Source organism: Castor canadensis, chromosome 1 (assembly GCF_047511655.1).
Source record: "Castor canadensis chromosome 1, mCasCan1.hap1v2, whole genome shotgun sequence".
Taxonomy (NCBI): Eukaryota; Metazoa; Chordata; class Mammalia; order Rodentia; family Castoridae; genus Castor; species Castor canadensis.
In genome coordinates, this window is record NC_133386.1 from 47,163,129 (window position 1) to 47,177,084 (window position 13,956).

At 36.3% G+C, this 13,956-nt stretch overlaps 1 protein-coding gene across 3 annotated transcripts in view; it reads left to right on the plus strand.

Moving 5' to 3' along the window:
* Nucleotides 1-13,754, plus strand: part of Frk (fyn related Src family tyrosine kinase) — a 93,916-nt gene extending 80,162 nt beyond the window's left edge. For all 3 annotated transcript variants that reach the window (XM_074076145.1, XM_074076142.1, XM_074076152.1), the window contains exons 7-9: nucleotides 10,108-10,289; nucleotides 11,345-11,510; nucleotides 11,906-13,754. In XM_074076145.1, the coding sequence (XP_073932246.1) occupies nucleotides 10,108-10,289; nucleotides 11,345-11,510; nucleotides 11,906-12,117 (560 nt within the window). In that variant the 3' untranslated portion in view covers nucleotides 12,118-13,754. The remainder of the gene's footprint in view (nucleotides 1-10,107; nucleotides 10,290-11,344; nucleotides 11,511-11,905) is intronic.
* Nucleotides 13,755-13,956: the final 202 nt, after the last annotated feature.

Below are 13,956 nucleotides of genomic sequence, written 5' to 3' on the forward strand. Positions count from 1 at the left end.
GCAAGTGTTCTATCATGAGCCACATCCAAACCCTTTTGTTTTAGTTAATTTTCTGGTAGGATTTTGCTTTTGCTAGGAGCTGGCCTCCTACATGTCTGTGCTCTCACATATCTGGTTCTACAGACACACACTACCATTGTCAGCTTGTTTGTTGAGATAAGGTCTTGCTAACGTTTTGACTAGACTGGCCTTGAACCATGATTCTCTTGATCTTTGCCTCTCAAGTACCTCAAATTACAAGCATGTGCCACCATCCCAGATTGGAAGCTAGTAATTCTAAATTGCAAAATAAAATAAGAATAAAAAACTTAATATAGCCTATCAAAGGCTGTTAAAAACAAAAATATACTTAGCTCCCTTCATAAAGACATCAAATTCAACAGCATCAGAATATGTTACCCAGCACAGAAAGACTATTTTCAGCCATCGATTCCCTTTGGCTGATTCCAAGGACAAAGTATAAGAATGATCAAGTGTCATGCATAACCATGTGTTTAGTAAAGATGCACATGAAATAGAATTTTCAATTAGCAGTGTTTGGACCTGTCATAAGCATTTAATTCATTTGTTTCATTTGGCTTTCGGGTACTTCAGTTAATATCATTTCCTCCTTTTCTGGTTAGTTTATCTCAATCCCTGTGAATTTCCTCATCTCTCAAACTTCTCAACAATATGGAGGTCTCCAGAACCTTGTTAATTTTGCTCTCGTTAATTTCATCCATTCTCATTATTTAAACTCTTGTTAATTTTGCTCTCTTGTTAATTTCATCCATTCTCATTATTTAAACGTTAATGTGTTAAGAATTCTCTTAACACATTTTGCTCTCTTGTTAATTTCATCCATTCTCATTATTTAAACGTTAATGTGTTAAGAATTCCCCCAAATTTATCCTTTTCTTACTTTAGAATAATATACCCAACTGCTTCCATGACTTCTCCATTTGGAGGCGGTAGATAACATAGGTGTACTGCAGCAAAAGCCCTCAAACCCCAGAGGTTTCACATGATAAATATTAAGTCCTCATTCCCCCATGTGCAAAATATATTGGCCAGTGACTCCAGTTTTCTTATCACCTTGGCATGGAAAGGGAACGGGACTGGTTTCACTCTGGCTCTTAAATCTTCTGATGACAAGTATCACAGGTTGCTTCTATGCCCTTTTGATTTGGTCAAAACAAATCAAATGGATAGGAAAATACAATATTCTAAAGTGCTTAAAAAGAGAAAAAATACATTTGTATGCACCCCCAATTTTATCATATATGCCTGATTAGACAGCTCAAAATGATACATCCAGATCTGATCTTGTGATCTCCCTGGTAATCAGTTCTTTTTCCTATCTTTCCTTCTGTGACAATGTCAACACTCAGGCCAGATATCTTGGAGTCATTTCTATTTCCTACATCCCATATCTAACCAACCTGCAAATCCTATTGACCTGCCTTCAAATATAAATTGACTTGCTTTCAAAGGTAAAATCCAGTATTTTACCTTTTCTCAGGGTTCTTATCCAGGTTCCAGCTATCATTGGCTCTGTCTTGGATTGTTCAATAGCATATTCATTTTTTTTTCTTTTTGCTTCTTCTCCTATTTAGTCTTTTTTCAGCATAACAGTTGAAGAGATCCAATTAAAATACAGATTAGAGTTTATCTTTCCTCAGCCTAAAACCTTCAAAGACCCTCATTGGTTCTTATCTCTGTTTAACTAATAAAGTCTTCCTGACCTGTCTCTGCATTGTGTCTTTGGCCTTATCTTCTGTGGCTTTCCTCTTGTTCACTCTGTACCTTCTTTGCTAAACTTCTGACCCTCCAGACACCCTTTTGCCTCAGGACCTTTGCCCTTGTTTCTTTTGCCTGAATATTTTCCCTGCTGAAAGTCTTTACACAGACATTCCATTTCCATTTTGGTGAGCCTTCACTGGTCACCTGTCAAATTCTAAAATTAAATCTCCTACTGATTCTTCATGTTCCTCCTCCCTGCTTTTAGTTTGTTTTTTCTCCTTAGTTGTTAATCATCTTATATTGCATGACTTATTTATAATATTTATTTTTAGTATCTTCTAAATGTAACCCAGTGAGGTCAGAGAGGTTTGTTTTAGTACTAGAACAGTGTCTGGTATATAGAAGGTGTACATTAATTATGCACTGATGAAATGAAAAGTTGAGACCATCTTGAACCTGATAAGATTGGGATTTGAGTCAAGCTAGTTTTTAGATTTTTGGTATCAGCTTGAAAAAAAATCCCTTGAGTACATTGCACACTCTTCTGGCATTGAGGATTCCTATGGCTTATTGATGTGGTTTACCCAACAGAGTATGAAGCATGTCATCTTCTGGGTTAGGCTGTTGCAGACAAGTTTTCTAAGGCCTTCATTTGTAACAATACTTAACAGTTAGGATTTGTAATGAATATATATTCACCATATACAATCTCTTCCCAAAAAGTATAAATTCAATAAAATGATCTTGAAATAAATCTGCCAATCTTAAGTAGCCCATCATGATATATATCTTTAAGCTGAAAGACTCTTTATTCTTATAATTGAAAATAGTTTTTTTGTTATAGATATAAATTGTCACAGGCATGTGAACCTTTACACAGGTTTTGATATATGGTGATTGCGTTAGATGTGTGCTTTGAGGTTATTTAGGCACTTCCTAGGCCACTGCACTGTTCAGGATAGAAAATGTGTATTACCAATTTCTACTAATATTGTGCCTGCCAGTGAAAACCTTTCCATATCCACTGTAATAGGATTAGATGTTGTATTTGATATTTGAAATACATATTTTCTATATAACAATTTTTGTGTCCCTAAGCTTAGCTGAATTTCTTTTTGTAATAAATTTCTCTAACATGGGTAAAGCCTGTCAAAAAACTTTAGCAATGAGGGTGATTGATGATGGTATTTCTTTTTGAAATGAAAAGAGGATAAATATCTACATTCCCTTTTATTTGATTGGACTTTTTCCCTCTTCAATAAATACTTATAGAGCATCTAACATATATCAGGTATTCAGGTACTTAAAGAGTGGCAAACAGTTTCTATTTTTATAAATCAAGTACTAGCAAGTTCATTGTTCTCACAAACAGTTCACTTTGGTGGACTGAAGTAGACAGGTGTGTTTTTCCATTGAGATACTCTCTAATGAACATAACCATTGATGTTCTTATGGGTGGAACATTATCCATTATCCCTGACTTTGGCTGCTCAAGGATTATGAGTAAGGTAAGTTAAAGGAGGCAGAATATAACGGTTGTTGAGAGCATGAAGAAAATGTGGTATCTATACACAATGGAATTCTATGCAGCCACGAAGAAGAACGAAATGTTATCATTCGCTGGTAAATGGATGGACTTGGAGAACATCATTCTGAGTGCGGTTAGCCTGGCCCAAAAGACCAAAAATCGTATGTTCTCCCTCATATGTGGACATTAGATCAAGGGTAAACACAGCAAGGGGATTGGACTATGAGCACATGACAAAAGCGAGAGCACACAAGGGAGGGGTGAGGATAGGTAAGACACCTAAAAAATTAGCTAGCATTTGTTGCCCTCAACGCAGAGAAACTAAAGCAGATACCTTAAAAACAACTGAGGCCAATAGGAAAAGGGGAACAGGTACTAGAGAAAAGGTGAGATCAAAAAGAATTAACCTAGAAGGTAACACCCACGCACAGGAAATCAATGTGATTCAATGCCCTGTATAGCTATCCTTATCTCAACCAGCAAAAACCCTTGTCCCTTCCTGTTATTGCTTATACTCTCTCTACAACAAAATTAGAAATAAGGGCAAAATAGTTTCTGCTGGGTATTGAGGGGGCAGGGAGAGGAAGGGGGCGGAGTGGGTGGTAAGGGAGGGGGTGGGGGCAGGGGGGAGAAATGAACCAAGCCTTGTATGCACATATGAAAAATAAAAGAAAAAGGAAAAAAAACAATTATATTATCATTAATAAAATTCATAAAAAAAATACCTGGATCTGAATCTGTATTCCACATATTATTACAAATTTATGTGTGATGTAGAAAACCCTGTGATATAGGGAAAATAATAAATAATACTTCATACAGTTGTCCTGAGTATTAATAGAAATAAATCATCTGGGACAGTGGTGGGAGAGGATCACATATATATGTAATTACTGTTTCTTAAAAACATTGTAATACTACACCACAGGCATATCACTAAGTCAGTTACAAATATTAACGTAGTTCATTTTTCTAGATACCTTATGAGGCAAGTATTATTATTATTATTATACTCATTTTACAGAAACTGAGGTATAGTGCGTTTAAATGGCTTATCCGAGGTGGAAATTGGGCTCCATAGTTCACACTCTTAATCTCATGTATAGCACTGATGTTATTTTTCTAACATCAACCTAAATTAGTTGTCTATTGTTATACAACGTATTATCCCAATGCCTAATAGCTTAAAGCAGTAAGCATTTGTTATCTCACTGTGGCTATGGTCAGGGATCCAGGTGCAACTTAGCTGTGTATTATAGCCCACGGTCTCATGAGATTATAAACAAAGTGTTGGTATGTGCCCCAGTTATGAGGACCCTACTTGAGGTTGATCCACTTCCAAACTCATGATTACTAGCAGGAGCTGATTTCTCTTGGGCTGTTGGATTGAGGAAGTCAGTCCCTCACTGGAGTATGCCCTGTGTTTCTTGCTACACAGGGCAACTTGAAACATGGCAACTTGCTTCATTAGCATGGACAAGTGAGAAAGAAATACAGTGGAGAGCATCAGTAAGTAAGATTAAGTCACAGTGTTTTATAACTTAATCTTAGAAGTGATTACTGTCTAGATCCTATACTTTTGCCTTATTCTATTTGTTAAATGTGAGTCACTGGGACCAGACCAGTCCAATGGAAGAAGTTTTTGGAAGGGAATTGGTACCAGGAGGAAGGGATGAATGAAAGCCATTTTAGAAACTGTGTATCATATAGCTTATGTTTAGTCATCAGCTTGTCTTAATTTTCATATATTTCTTTTCTTAGTAAATTTCTTATCAAAAGGCAGTTCTAATTTGTCATCAGAGCAGCAATGTTTTGCAATTATGCTGCACACTGAGTTGTAGTTTACCTTCATGCTTACATCTTGTTTTAGACTAAATAATTAATGTTAATTGCTATAACATACAATCTAGAACACTCTGTGATTTAACACATAAGAGTCATCATTTTTGAGATGGGTTAGACTGCTCTTAGGTGGCTTTCTATGAGGATTTATACTTTTTCCATCAGGCAGCTCTACCATTTTGAAATTCATTCCTCTAGTTACAGAGATATGTAGATTTTAAGGGCAAAGCATGTAAGTAATATATTTAATTTCTATATACATTGTATTGCTCATAACTAATGACCTGGTCTGATTTAACTATAAAGGGAGATGAGAAGTGTAGCTTTCTGTGAGTTCCAGGACAAAAAGATGTAAAGGACAAAAGGAAGATGGGCATGGTGGTGTGAGTTTGAGACCAGTCTGGGTTACATAGCAAGTTCAAGTCAGCCTGAGCTACAATAGTGAGTTAAGACCCTGTCTCAAAAAACCAAGGTTGGAGATTGTAGCTAAGTGGTAAAAAGCTGGTGCTGGTGGTTTATGCCTATAATCCTTGCTACTCGGGGGCAGAGATAGGTGGATCTCAGTTCAAAACCAGCACCAGGCACTTATCTTGAAAAAACCCATCAAAAGAAAGGGCTGGTAGAGTGGATCAAGTGGTAAGAGCATCTGCCTAGCCGGCGTGAAACCCTGAGTTCAAACCCCAGTGTCACAAACAAACAAAATTGCTGGCTTAGCATGTTCAAGACTGGGTTCCATCTCCAGTAACCCCTCCCCACCCATACACACACCAAAAAAAGAACAAAAAGGACTGATGAATGTTTTTTAGTTTTGTCTCACATCTTAAGTATGCTGCTTACCTTAAAAAATATATATGTGTACACACAATCACACACACATACAAAAACACACACCTGTGCTGAACACTTTTTCATTTAAAAATTCCTTTAACTCTTGCATTTGTTATTGGAAAAGAGCATGTATGTAAGAAGTACATGCACGATGTAGTATAGTTTAAAATGTAATTATAAAGTGAATATAACTGGGCAGGCACTGCCCAAACCAAGAATTGGAACAGGTCCAGCACCCCAGAACCCTCTGAATACTTTACCAGTCACAAATCTTCACTCTCCTGCATTTTGTGGTTGTTGCTTTCCTTTGACATTATACCTCTACCAGATCCATGTTGTCATCTCTTTTTGATGAGAGTTTTGGAATTTGCCATCTCCTCTTGCCATCTGTAACCTCAACTCCTGTTTAGCTTTCAATCCTTTGTACACCATCTTTAGTAAAATTACCCTGTATAGATATCTTTTAAAAAACAGAGGACAGGAAACTAAAACAGGTCCTGTCTGGGGTTTGGTGTCAGTGGGAAGGGGGAGGATATAAGGAAAAGATGTAGAAGGGGGAATATGGTGGAAATAGTATGTACTCATGTATGAAAATGGAAAAATAAGACATGGTGAAACTATTTTAAGAATGGGAAGATAAAGGAGACTGTTGGAGGGGTGAATTTAACTATGATATATTGTAAGGATTTTTGTAAATGTCACAATGTACCTCCAGGACAACAGTAATATGATAATTAAAAAACTTCTTTTCTTGTCACCATGGTCAACAATGATTCCCTCCTTATTATATTTAATGAATACCTATTAATCTTATCTTACTAAATTTACTTGTGGAATTTGACAATTCTGGCAATTTTTTCTTTCTTAAAATATTTGATTTGTTAAAACAGTCTCTTCACTAATTTTTCTGGCAGATTGCTCTCAGTTTTCTTGTAGTTCTATCTTCCTCTGCCTACCCAAAATGTTGGTGCTTCTCATGAATTTGTTACTTCCTGGGAATCCACTCTAATTTTAATGTTTTAACTCCCACTCTTAAACTATGATCATTAAATCTATAACTTTAGCTGCATACTCTCATGTGAGCTCCAGATCTATAGGCTTGCCTTTTTGTTGTTTCCACATGGATATTTCATATGCATCTCTAGTTTAACAAGTCTTGAACTGTTTCAATTTGGATATTAACAGCTAGGATCTATTGAATTCTTTCCAGGTACCAGGGATTGCTTTAAGTGCTTTATGTATTAATTCATTTGGACTTCATCTTAACAACTAATACTGTAACCTAGTTAGCATTATCACTATACAGATGAAGAAACAGAGGCATGGGGGGCATTAAGCATTTTGCCCAGGGTCACAAAAAATATGAGGCATAGCCTTGATCTCAACTCTGGCTTCCAATCAGTATTACAACTCCACTACTATAGCTGCCCCTCAAGTCGTAACTTCTGTCTTGAAAAACCTCATGCTGCACCATAAGACCAACAACAGACATTGTAATAATATTTGACTTCTAAAATAGGAATAATAATAGCTTGGACTTATGTTAAAGTTTTTTTATTCTCCAAAAATCTGAAGATACCTATTGACATTATAGAAGAATAATATTACCCAGGGATGATTTACTCCATTTCATAAATTCACCACAAAATAGGACTGACCCCTTCTACTGAAGATCAAACTGATTTTACTACATAAAATTCCTGTACTTAGTTATACAGAATAAGCAGTAGTGAAAGGTCGCCTGTTTAAGACATGCCTATGGGTAGAGAGATGAGCAACCTGTTCTAAAAATAACAGGTTAAAGGCAATACTCAGTCAAAAGAACAATGCTGGAGGTATCACAATACATGACTTCAAACTATATTACAAAGCAATAACAATAAAAACAGCATGGTACTGGCACAAAAACAGACATGAAGACCAGTGGAACAGAATAGAGGACCCGGATATGAAGCCACACAACTATAACCAATTTATCTTTGACAAAGGTGCTAAAAATATACAATGGAGAAAAGACAGCTTCTTCAACAAAAACTGGTGGGAAAACTGGTTAGCAGTCTGCAAAAAACTGAAACTATATCCATGTATATCACCCTATACCAATATTAACTCAAAATGGATCAAGGATCTTAATATCAGACCCCAAACTCTAAAGTTGATATAGGAAAGAGTAGAAAATACTCTAGAATTAATAGGTGTAAGTAAGAACTTTCTCAGTGGAACTCCAGCAGCACAGCAACTAAAAAATAGCATAGATAAATGGAACTTCATAAAACTGAAAAGCTTCTGCTCCACAAAAGAAATGGTCTCTAAACTGGGAGAAAATATTTGCCAGCTACACATCATACAAAGGACTGATAGCCAGAATATATAGGGAACTTAAAAAACTAAATTCTCCCAAAATTAATGAACCAATAAAGAAATGGGCAAGTGAACTAAACAGAAATTTCTCAAGAAATTCAAATGACCAAAAAACACATGAAAAAATGCTCACCACCTCTAGCAATAAAGGAAATGCAAATTAAAACCACACTGAGATTCCACCTCACCCCTGTTAGAATAGCCATTATTAGCAACACCCACTAACAACAAGTGTTGGCGAGGATGTGGGGAAAAAGGAACCCTCTTACACTGCTGGTGGGAATGTAAACTAGTATAACCATTCTGGAAAAAAAATTTGGAGGCTACTTAAAAAGCTAAACATTGATCTACCATATGATCCAGCAATACCACTCTTGGGGATATACCCAAAAGACTGACACATGTTACTCCAGAGGCACCTGCACACCCATGTTTATTGCGGCACTATTCACAATAGCCAAGTTATGGAAACAGCCAAGATGCCCCACCACTGATGAATGGATCAAGAAAATGTGGTATCTATACACAATAGAATTCTATGCAGCCATGAAGAAGAACGAAATGTTATTATTCGCTGGTAAATAGATGGAATTGGAGAACATCATTCTGAGTGAGGTCAGCCTGTCCCAAAAGACCAAAAATCGTATGTTCTCCCTCATATGTGGACATTAGATCAAGGGCAAACACAACAAGGGGATTGGACTTTGAGCACAAAAGTGAGAGCACACAAGGGAGGGGTGAGAATAGGTAAGACACCTAAAAAACCAGATAGCATGTGCTGCCCTCAACGCAGAGAAACTAAAGCAGATACTTTAAAGCAACTGAGGCCAATAGGAGAAGGGGACAGGAACTAGAGAAAAGATTAGATCAAGAAGAATTAACCTAGAAGGTAACAAAAATGCACAGGAAAGCAATGTGAGTCAACTCCCTGTATAGCTATCCTTATCTCAACTAGCAAAAACCCTTGGTCCTTCCTATTATTGTTTATACTCTCTCCATAACAAAATTAGAGATAAGGGCAAAATAGTTTCTGCCGGGTAGCGAGGGGGTGGCGGGGAGAGAGAGGAGGCTGGGGTGGGGGAGAGAAATGACCCAAACATTGTGTATGCACATATGATTAAAATAAATAAATAAAATAAAAATAACAGGTTAAGAAAGGAAAATAAAAATGTTTTAAGATTGTTGGTGTAAATGCAATAAATACATTTTATAATGACTGATGTATTCTTCATTTTTAGCAGTGAGATAGTTTTTAAGAAAAATCTGGTGAAAGAATGAAAACTTTCTGTTGGCTTAGCCATGTGGAATGGACCACATTATAGGTCCAATGAATAAAACAGTCTATGTAATGTTTAAAAGAGATCCAGAAGCACCAAACTGACAATTTCCCTGAAGGGATGAGTTAGTGATATGTGATACTGAAAAACAGCAATTACTGGACTTTTTCAGAAAATTGTAGCTGTGCTTGAATCATGTCATACCTTTGCTCCTTTCTCAGCAGATCAGTGTCATTCATCAAAGTTCCCAGAATTTGCAGGGCTCCTGTGGCTTACACCTGTAATCCTAGTTACTTGGAAGGCTGAGATTGGAAGGATCATGGTTTAAGCACAGCCCTGAGACAATAGTTTATAAGACCCCCATCTCCAAAATTACCAGAGCAAAATGGACTAGAGGTGTGGCTCTTGTGGTAGGATGTCTGCTTTGCAAGTGCAAAGCCCTGAGTTCAAACCCCAGTACTGCCCACCAAACAACAAACCTCCCCAGAATTCACTTCAGTAATTCAAATATTTTCCAAAGTAAATCTCTTGTTTTCTCTTATTACTTAGATGATGCTGGTTCAAAAATCCATCTGACTCAACAGGTAGATATGGCAGCACAGGTTGCCTCTGGAATGGCCTATCTGGAGTCCCAGAACTATATCCACAGAGATTTAGCTGCCAGAAATGTCCTAGTTGGAGAACATAATATCTATAAAGTTGCGGATTTTGGACTTGCAAGAGTTTTTAAGGTATAGTTAATTTTGTTTTAATTACTTTTTGAATAGCTTAAATGAGTGACTAGTGGACCAATAGATTCATTATTATTCTTTAAAACTATGTTTTCCCAAGTTCTGTGGTTCAGAGATCACTTCAAGTAACCCAAGCAAGACCTTAAAGAAACACCATTTGCCTATTCCTATTTCTTCATCAAGGAGGGAAAAATAACCAGAGAAAACAATGATCATCTAGATTGATAAATACGTAATTAAGTTTGTGGTTGATTTATGGTCTATTTTAAAATTAATACCAGTAGCTCTTATTTGTCCTTCTGTATTTTCCTTACAAAAGCTGAATACTTTTCCAGTTATCCTACCTGCTTTTGCTCACCTTATTGCAGATTAATGTATGTGCTGCCAGATTCTTCAGTAACCAATGATTTGCAAATCCCCCAGCCCCATGCTATTTTATGACATTAGTCCAAAAGACAATAATATGAGGTATTTATCTCTGAATTTAATTTTAAATTTCCACATTATACCCTAAAAATATGGACATGGGGTATGAAACACAACAAATGATTCCATTTTGATATTCATAAACTCGTTTATCATCCTTCTTTTTTGTCAATTAATTAAAACCCCAGTGAGTTGATGTGTTAATTTAAATCATTTGGATTTGTCTTTTCAGTATTAGCAAGTAGTTACATGGCAATTATCAAAGTCAGTGGCTCTTCAATACCAGCAGTAAATAAAAATAGACTTTGGTTTCTTTTTTTTTTCTAATTTGCTGAAGACCACATGTAAAGCCAAAATACTCATAAATGAATTTTTCCTATATGTAGTAGAGTGCTTCTTCCAGTTTTATTCTTAGCATGTAGTAGGTTCTCAATGTTTTATTAATGATTTCCCAAGATTTTTCAGCCTTGTGTGTCCAATTTAGGATTTGCTACTGTAATTATCATTTGATCTAAGCTCATCTGGAATATTTTCCTCTAAAATTTAATGTGAAACAGATCATAAATGAATGAGAGAAGCAAGAAAAAAAAATCGCTTTCACTTGGCTTGAATCCTTAATGCATTAACAGGTAGACAATGAAGACATCTATGAGTCTAAACACGAAATAAAGCTGCCAGTAAAGTGGACTGCGCCTGAAGCCATTCGTACTAATAAATTCAGCATTAAGTCCGATGTGTGGTCATTTGGAATCCTTCTTTATGAAATCATTACCTATGGCAAAATGCCTTACAGTGGTGAGTAATTAATTCTGAAGTGGGCCTTTCTGCTTCAGGTCACTTACTTAGGTGTGACTTTAACTGCTTTGCCCAGACTCGGAGGCAGACTTCTGAGACTGACCATACCGTGTGTCTGTGGGAGCTTCATAGATAAAATTTGATGACGCTAATTTGCATTAATGAGGTGGTTTATTGCTTCCTTCTCCTTTACTCTTGAATTACTGTCTTATAGACATGACTTGCTGCAGGATTTAGCTAAATCTCTGTAACCTGGGGAGGGTATGGTAGATCTCATTGCTTTGCCAAGGATATCAATTTGCTTTGTAAACTAGATTATTAGTGCCCATAAGTCAAAGACTCTGATCTTCCACTTGTTCTTTGTTTGTTCATTTGTTCCATTTCTGTATTTTTAGGTATGACAGGTGCTCAAGTAATCCAGTTGTTGGGTCAAAACTATAGACTCCCACAGCCATCTAACTGTCCACAGCAGTTCTACAACATCATGTTGGAATGCTGGAATGCAGAGCCGAAGGAAAGACCAACATTTGAGACACTGCACTGGAAGCTTGAGGACTACTTTGAAACAGAATCTTCATATTCGGATACAAATAACTTCATAAGATGAACACTGAAAAACGAGTAAATAATGAAGTAAAAAGAAAAAATTGCATAATCAATCCAGAAATACAATGTTATCAACCAACTGCAAAATCAGTTTATCTTGACACATTCAGATGGTAGGGTAAATATGGCTAAAAATGACAATATGTACATTTTATTGACTGGAAAATACTGCAGGACAGTCTAAAATGATATGTCGTCTTCTCACTGCCTGGTAAAATCAAACACATCAAATGAGGTTATTTTTCTTTTTAAGTGATACTTACATTTCTATTTATTGTCTGAAATAGCGATCAAGAGAATCAACAGATGATAGTCAATTTTTACTCAGTGACTGTTGTAGCATTTTCCTGTTTACTGATTAGAGTGGTTATTCATTATTCCTCAGATTGCTGAATCCCATCAGGCTGTTATTATGAAGGAATTTGATTGCTTTGCTGCACAGCAGGACCTGTGCATTGAAATTTTTTTCCCTCTTTTAAAATATCTTGTAACTACAATGATGGCAAAGCCATGTTAAATGACTTGATTGTACTTGAAGTAATTGCACATATTTTTCCCTCTGCATAAAGAAATGAAGCAGCTGTTGAGAAAAAGAATTAAAATCTTTCTCATTTTGTAGAAGGAAATGATGGAATTTTTCTATACCTCAGTATGTGTCATCTGAGAATCATCTACATTAGTTTTAATCTCTTAATGTTAAGAATCAGGTTGCAAAGCTGATGAGTTATTATGTATAGAAACATGCGAGAAACACCTAATAGCTGCAAGGTCTCAGAAGTAGGTATTAAAGTAGTTTAGCAAAAGAAGAGGAGAAGGGTAGGATTGCTATGGCCTCTATATAATTTTTAAAAACTGGCACATAGGCCAGTTTAAAATTGAGTATAAAGCAGGTCAAGCTCTGTTTCAGATCTAGGGGCTAGGAATAATTTCTGAACTTGGCTATGAATTGAAATTTTTTCTGGTAGGACAAGAAGGTTTTTACTACCTTAAATTTTCATTAACCTTGGTAACAATGTTATCATCTTCTGAAGCAATAGTTTATCAAATTCTCTGCTTCATTGGGTGAATAGCAAGACTTTTCCAAGGTGGTTTCAAAGGCAAATATATATTCAAAGATCTGATGCACAACAATATGAATGAAGAAGCTATGAGAAAACAGGATATTTGAGTACATTCATCTTTATTTTTTTAAAGAGAAGAGCATATCTAGAAATAAGCAGTAAACATATTTATTCTGTTTTGACTGAGAAGAGGTCAGGAGGACTCCAGGCACAATACCATTAGCAGTTCAATGATGTCACCCAAGACCAGAGCCCTTTCCAACACTCCATCACATTATCCTCATTTTCATGCTCACATGTGGCTGTCAATAGCAACTGGAACTCCTGTGCCCTTCACTTTATCTGCAAGAGAAGTGGGAAACCTCTCCCTTAGGCCTCAAGAAAATCATCCTTATGTTTTCTGCTCAGGTAAACTTGAGTCACATGTTCAGCTCTGGACTAGTAACACACTTAATATGAATGTTGTGTGTTGATTACCTTAGAAGATCTGACACTGAAGCTGGGAATGTGATTTCCTTTCCTATAGACAAATTGGAAGGTTGTTTTTTCTGAATAAAATTAGAGACTAGTTGCGGAATGGTTGTCCATTAATGAAATCACCTGAAATTAATTAATCTGTGCACATCTGTATGTATGTATGTACCTTCCTACCATCTTTCCCTTCTACCTCCATATTCATATTAGGCAAGTAGCTGTGTGCATATTTACACAAATTGTTTTGAAGACCCTGAGCTAAAATGGGTTATGTGGAGCTAAGGATTATAGAACCACATGTAGAA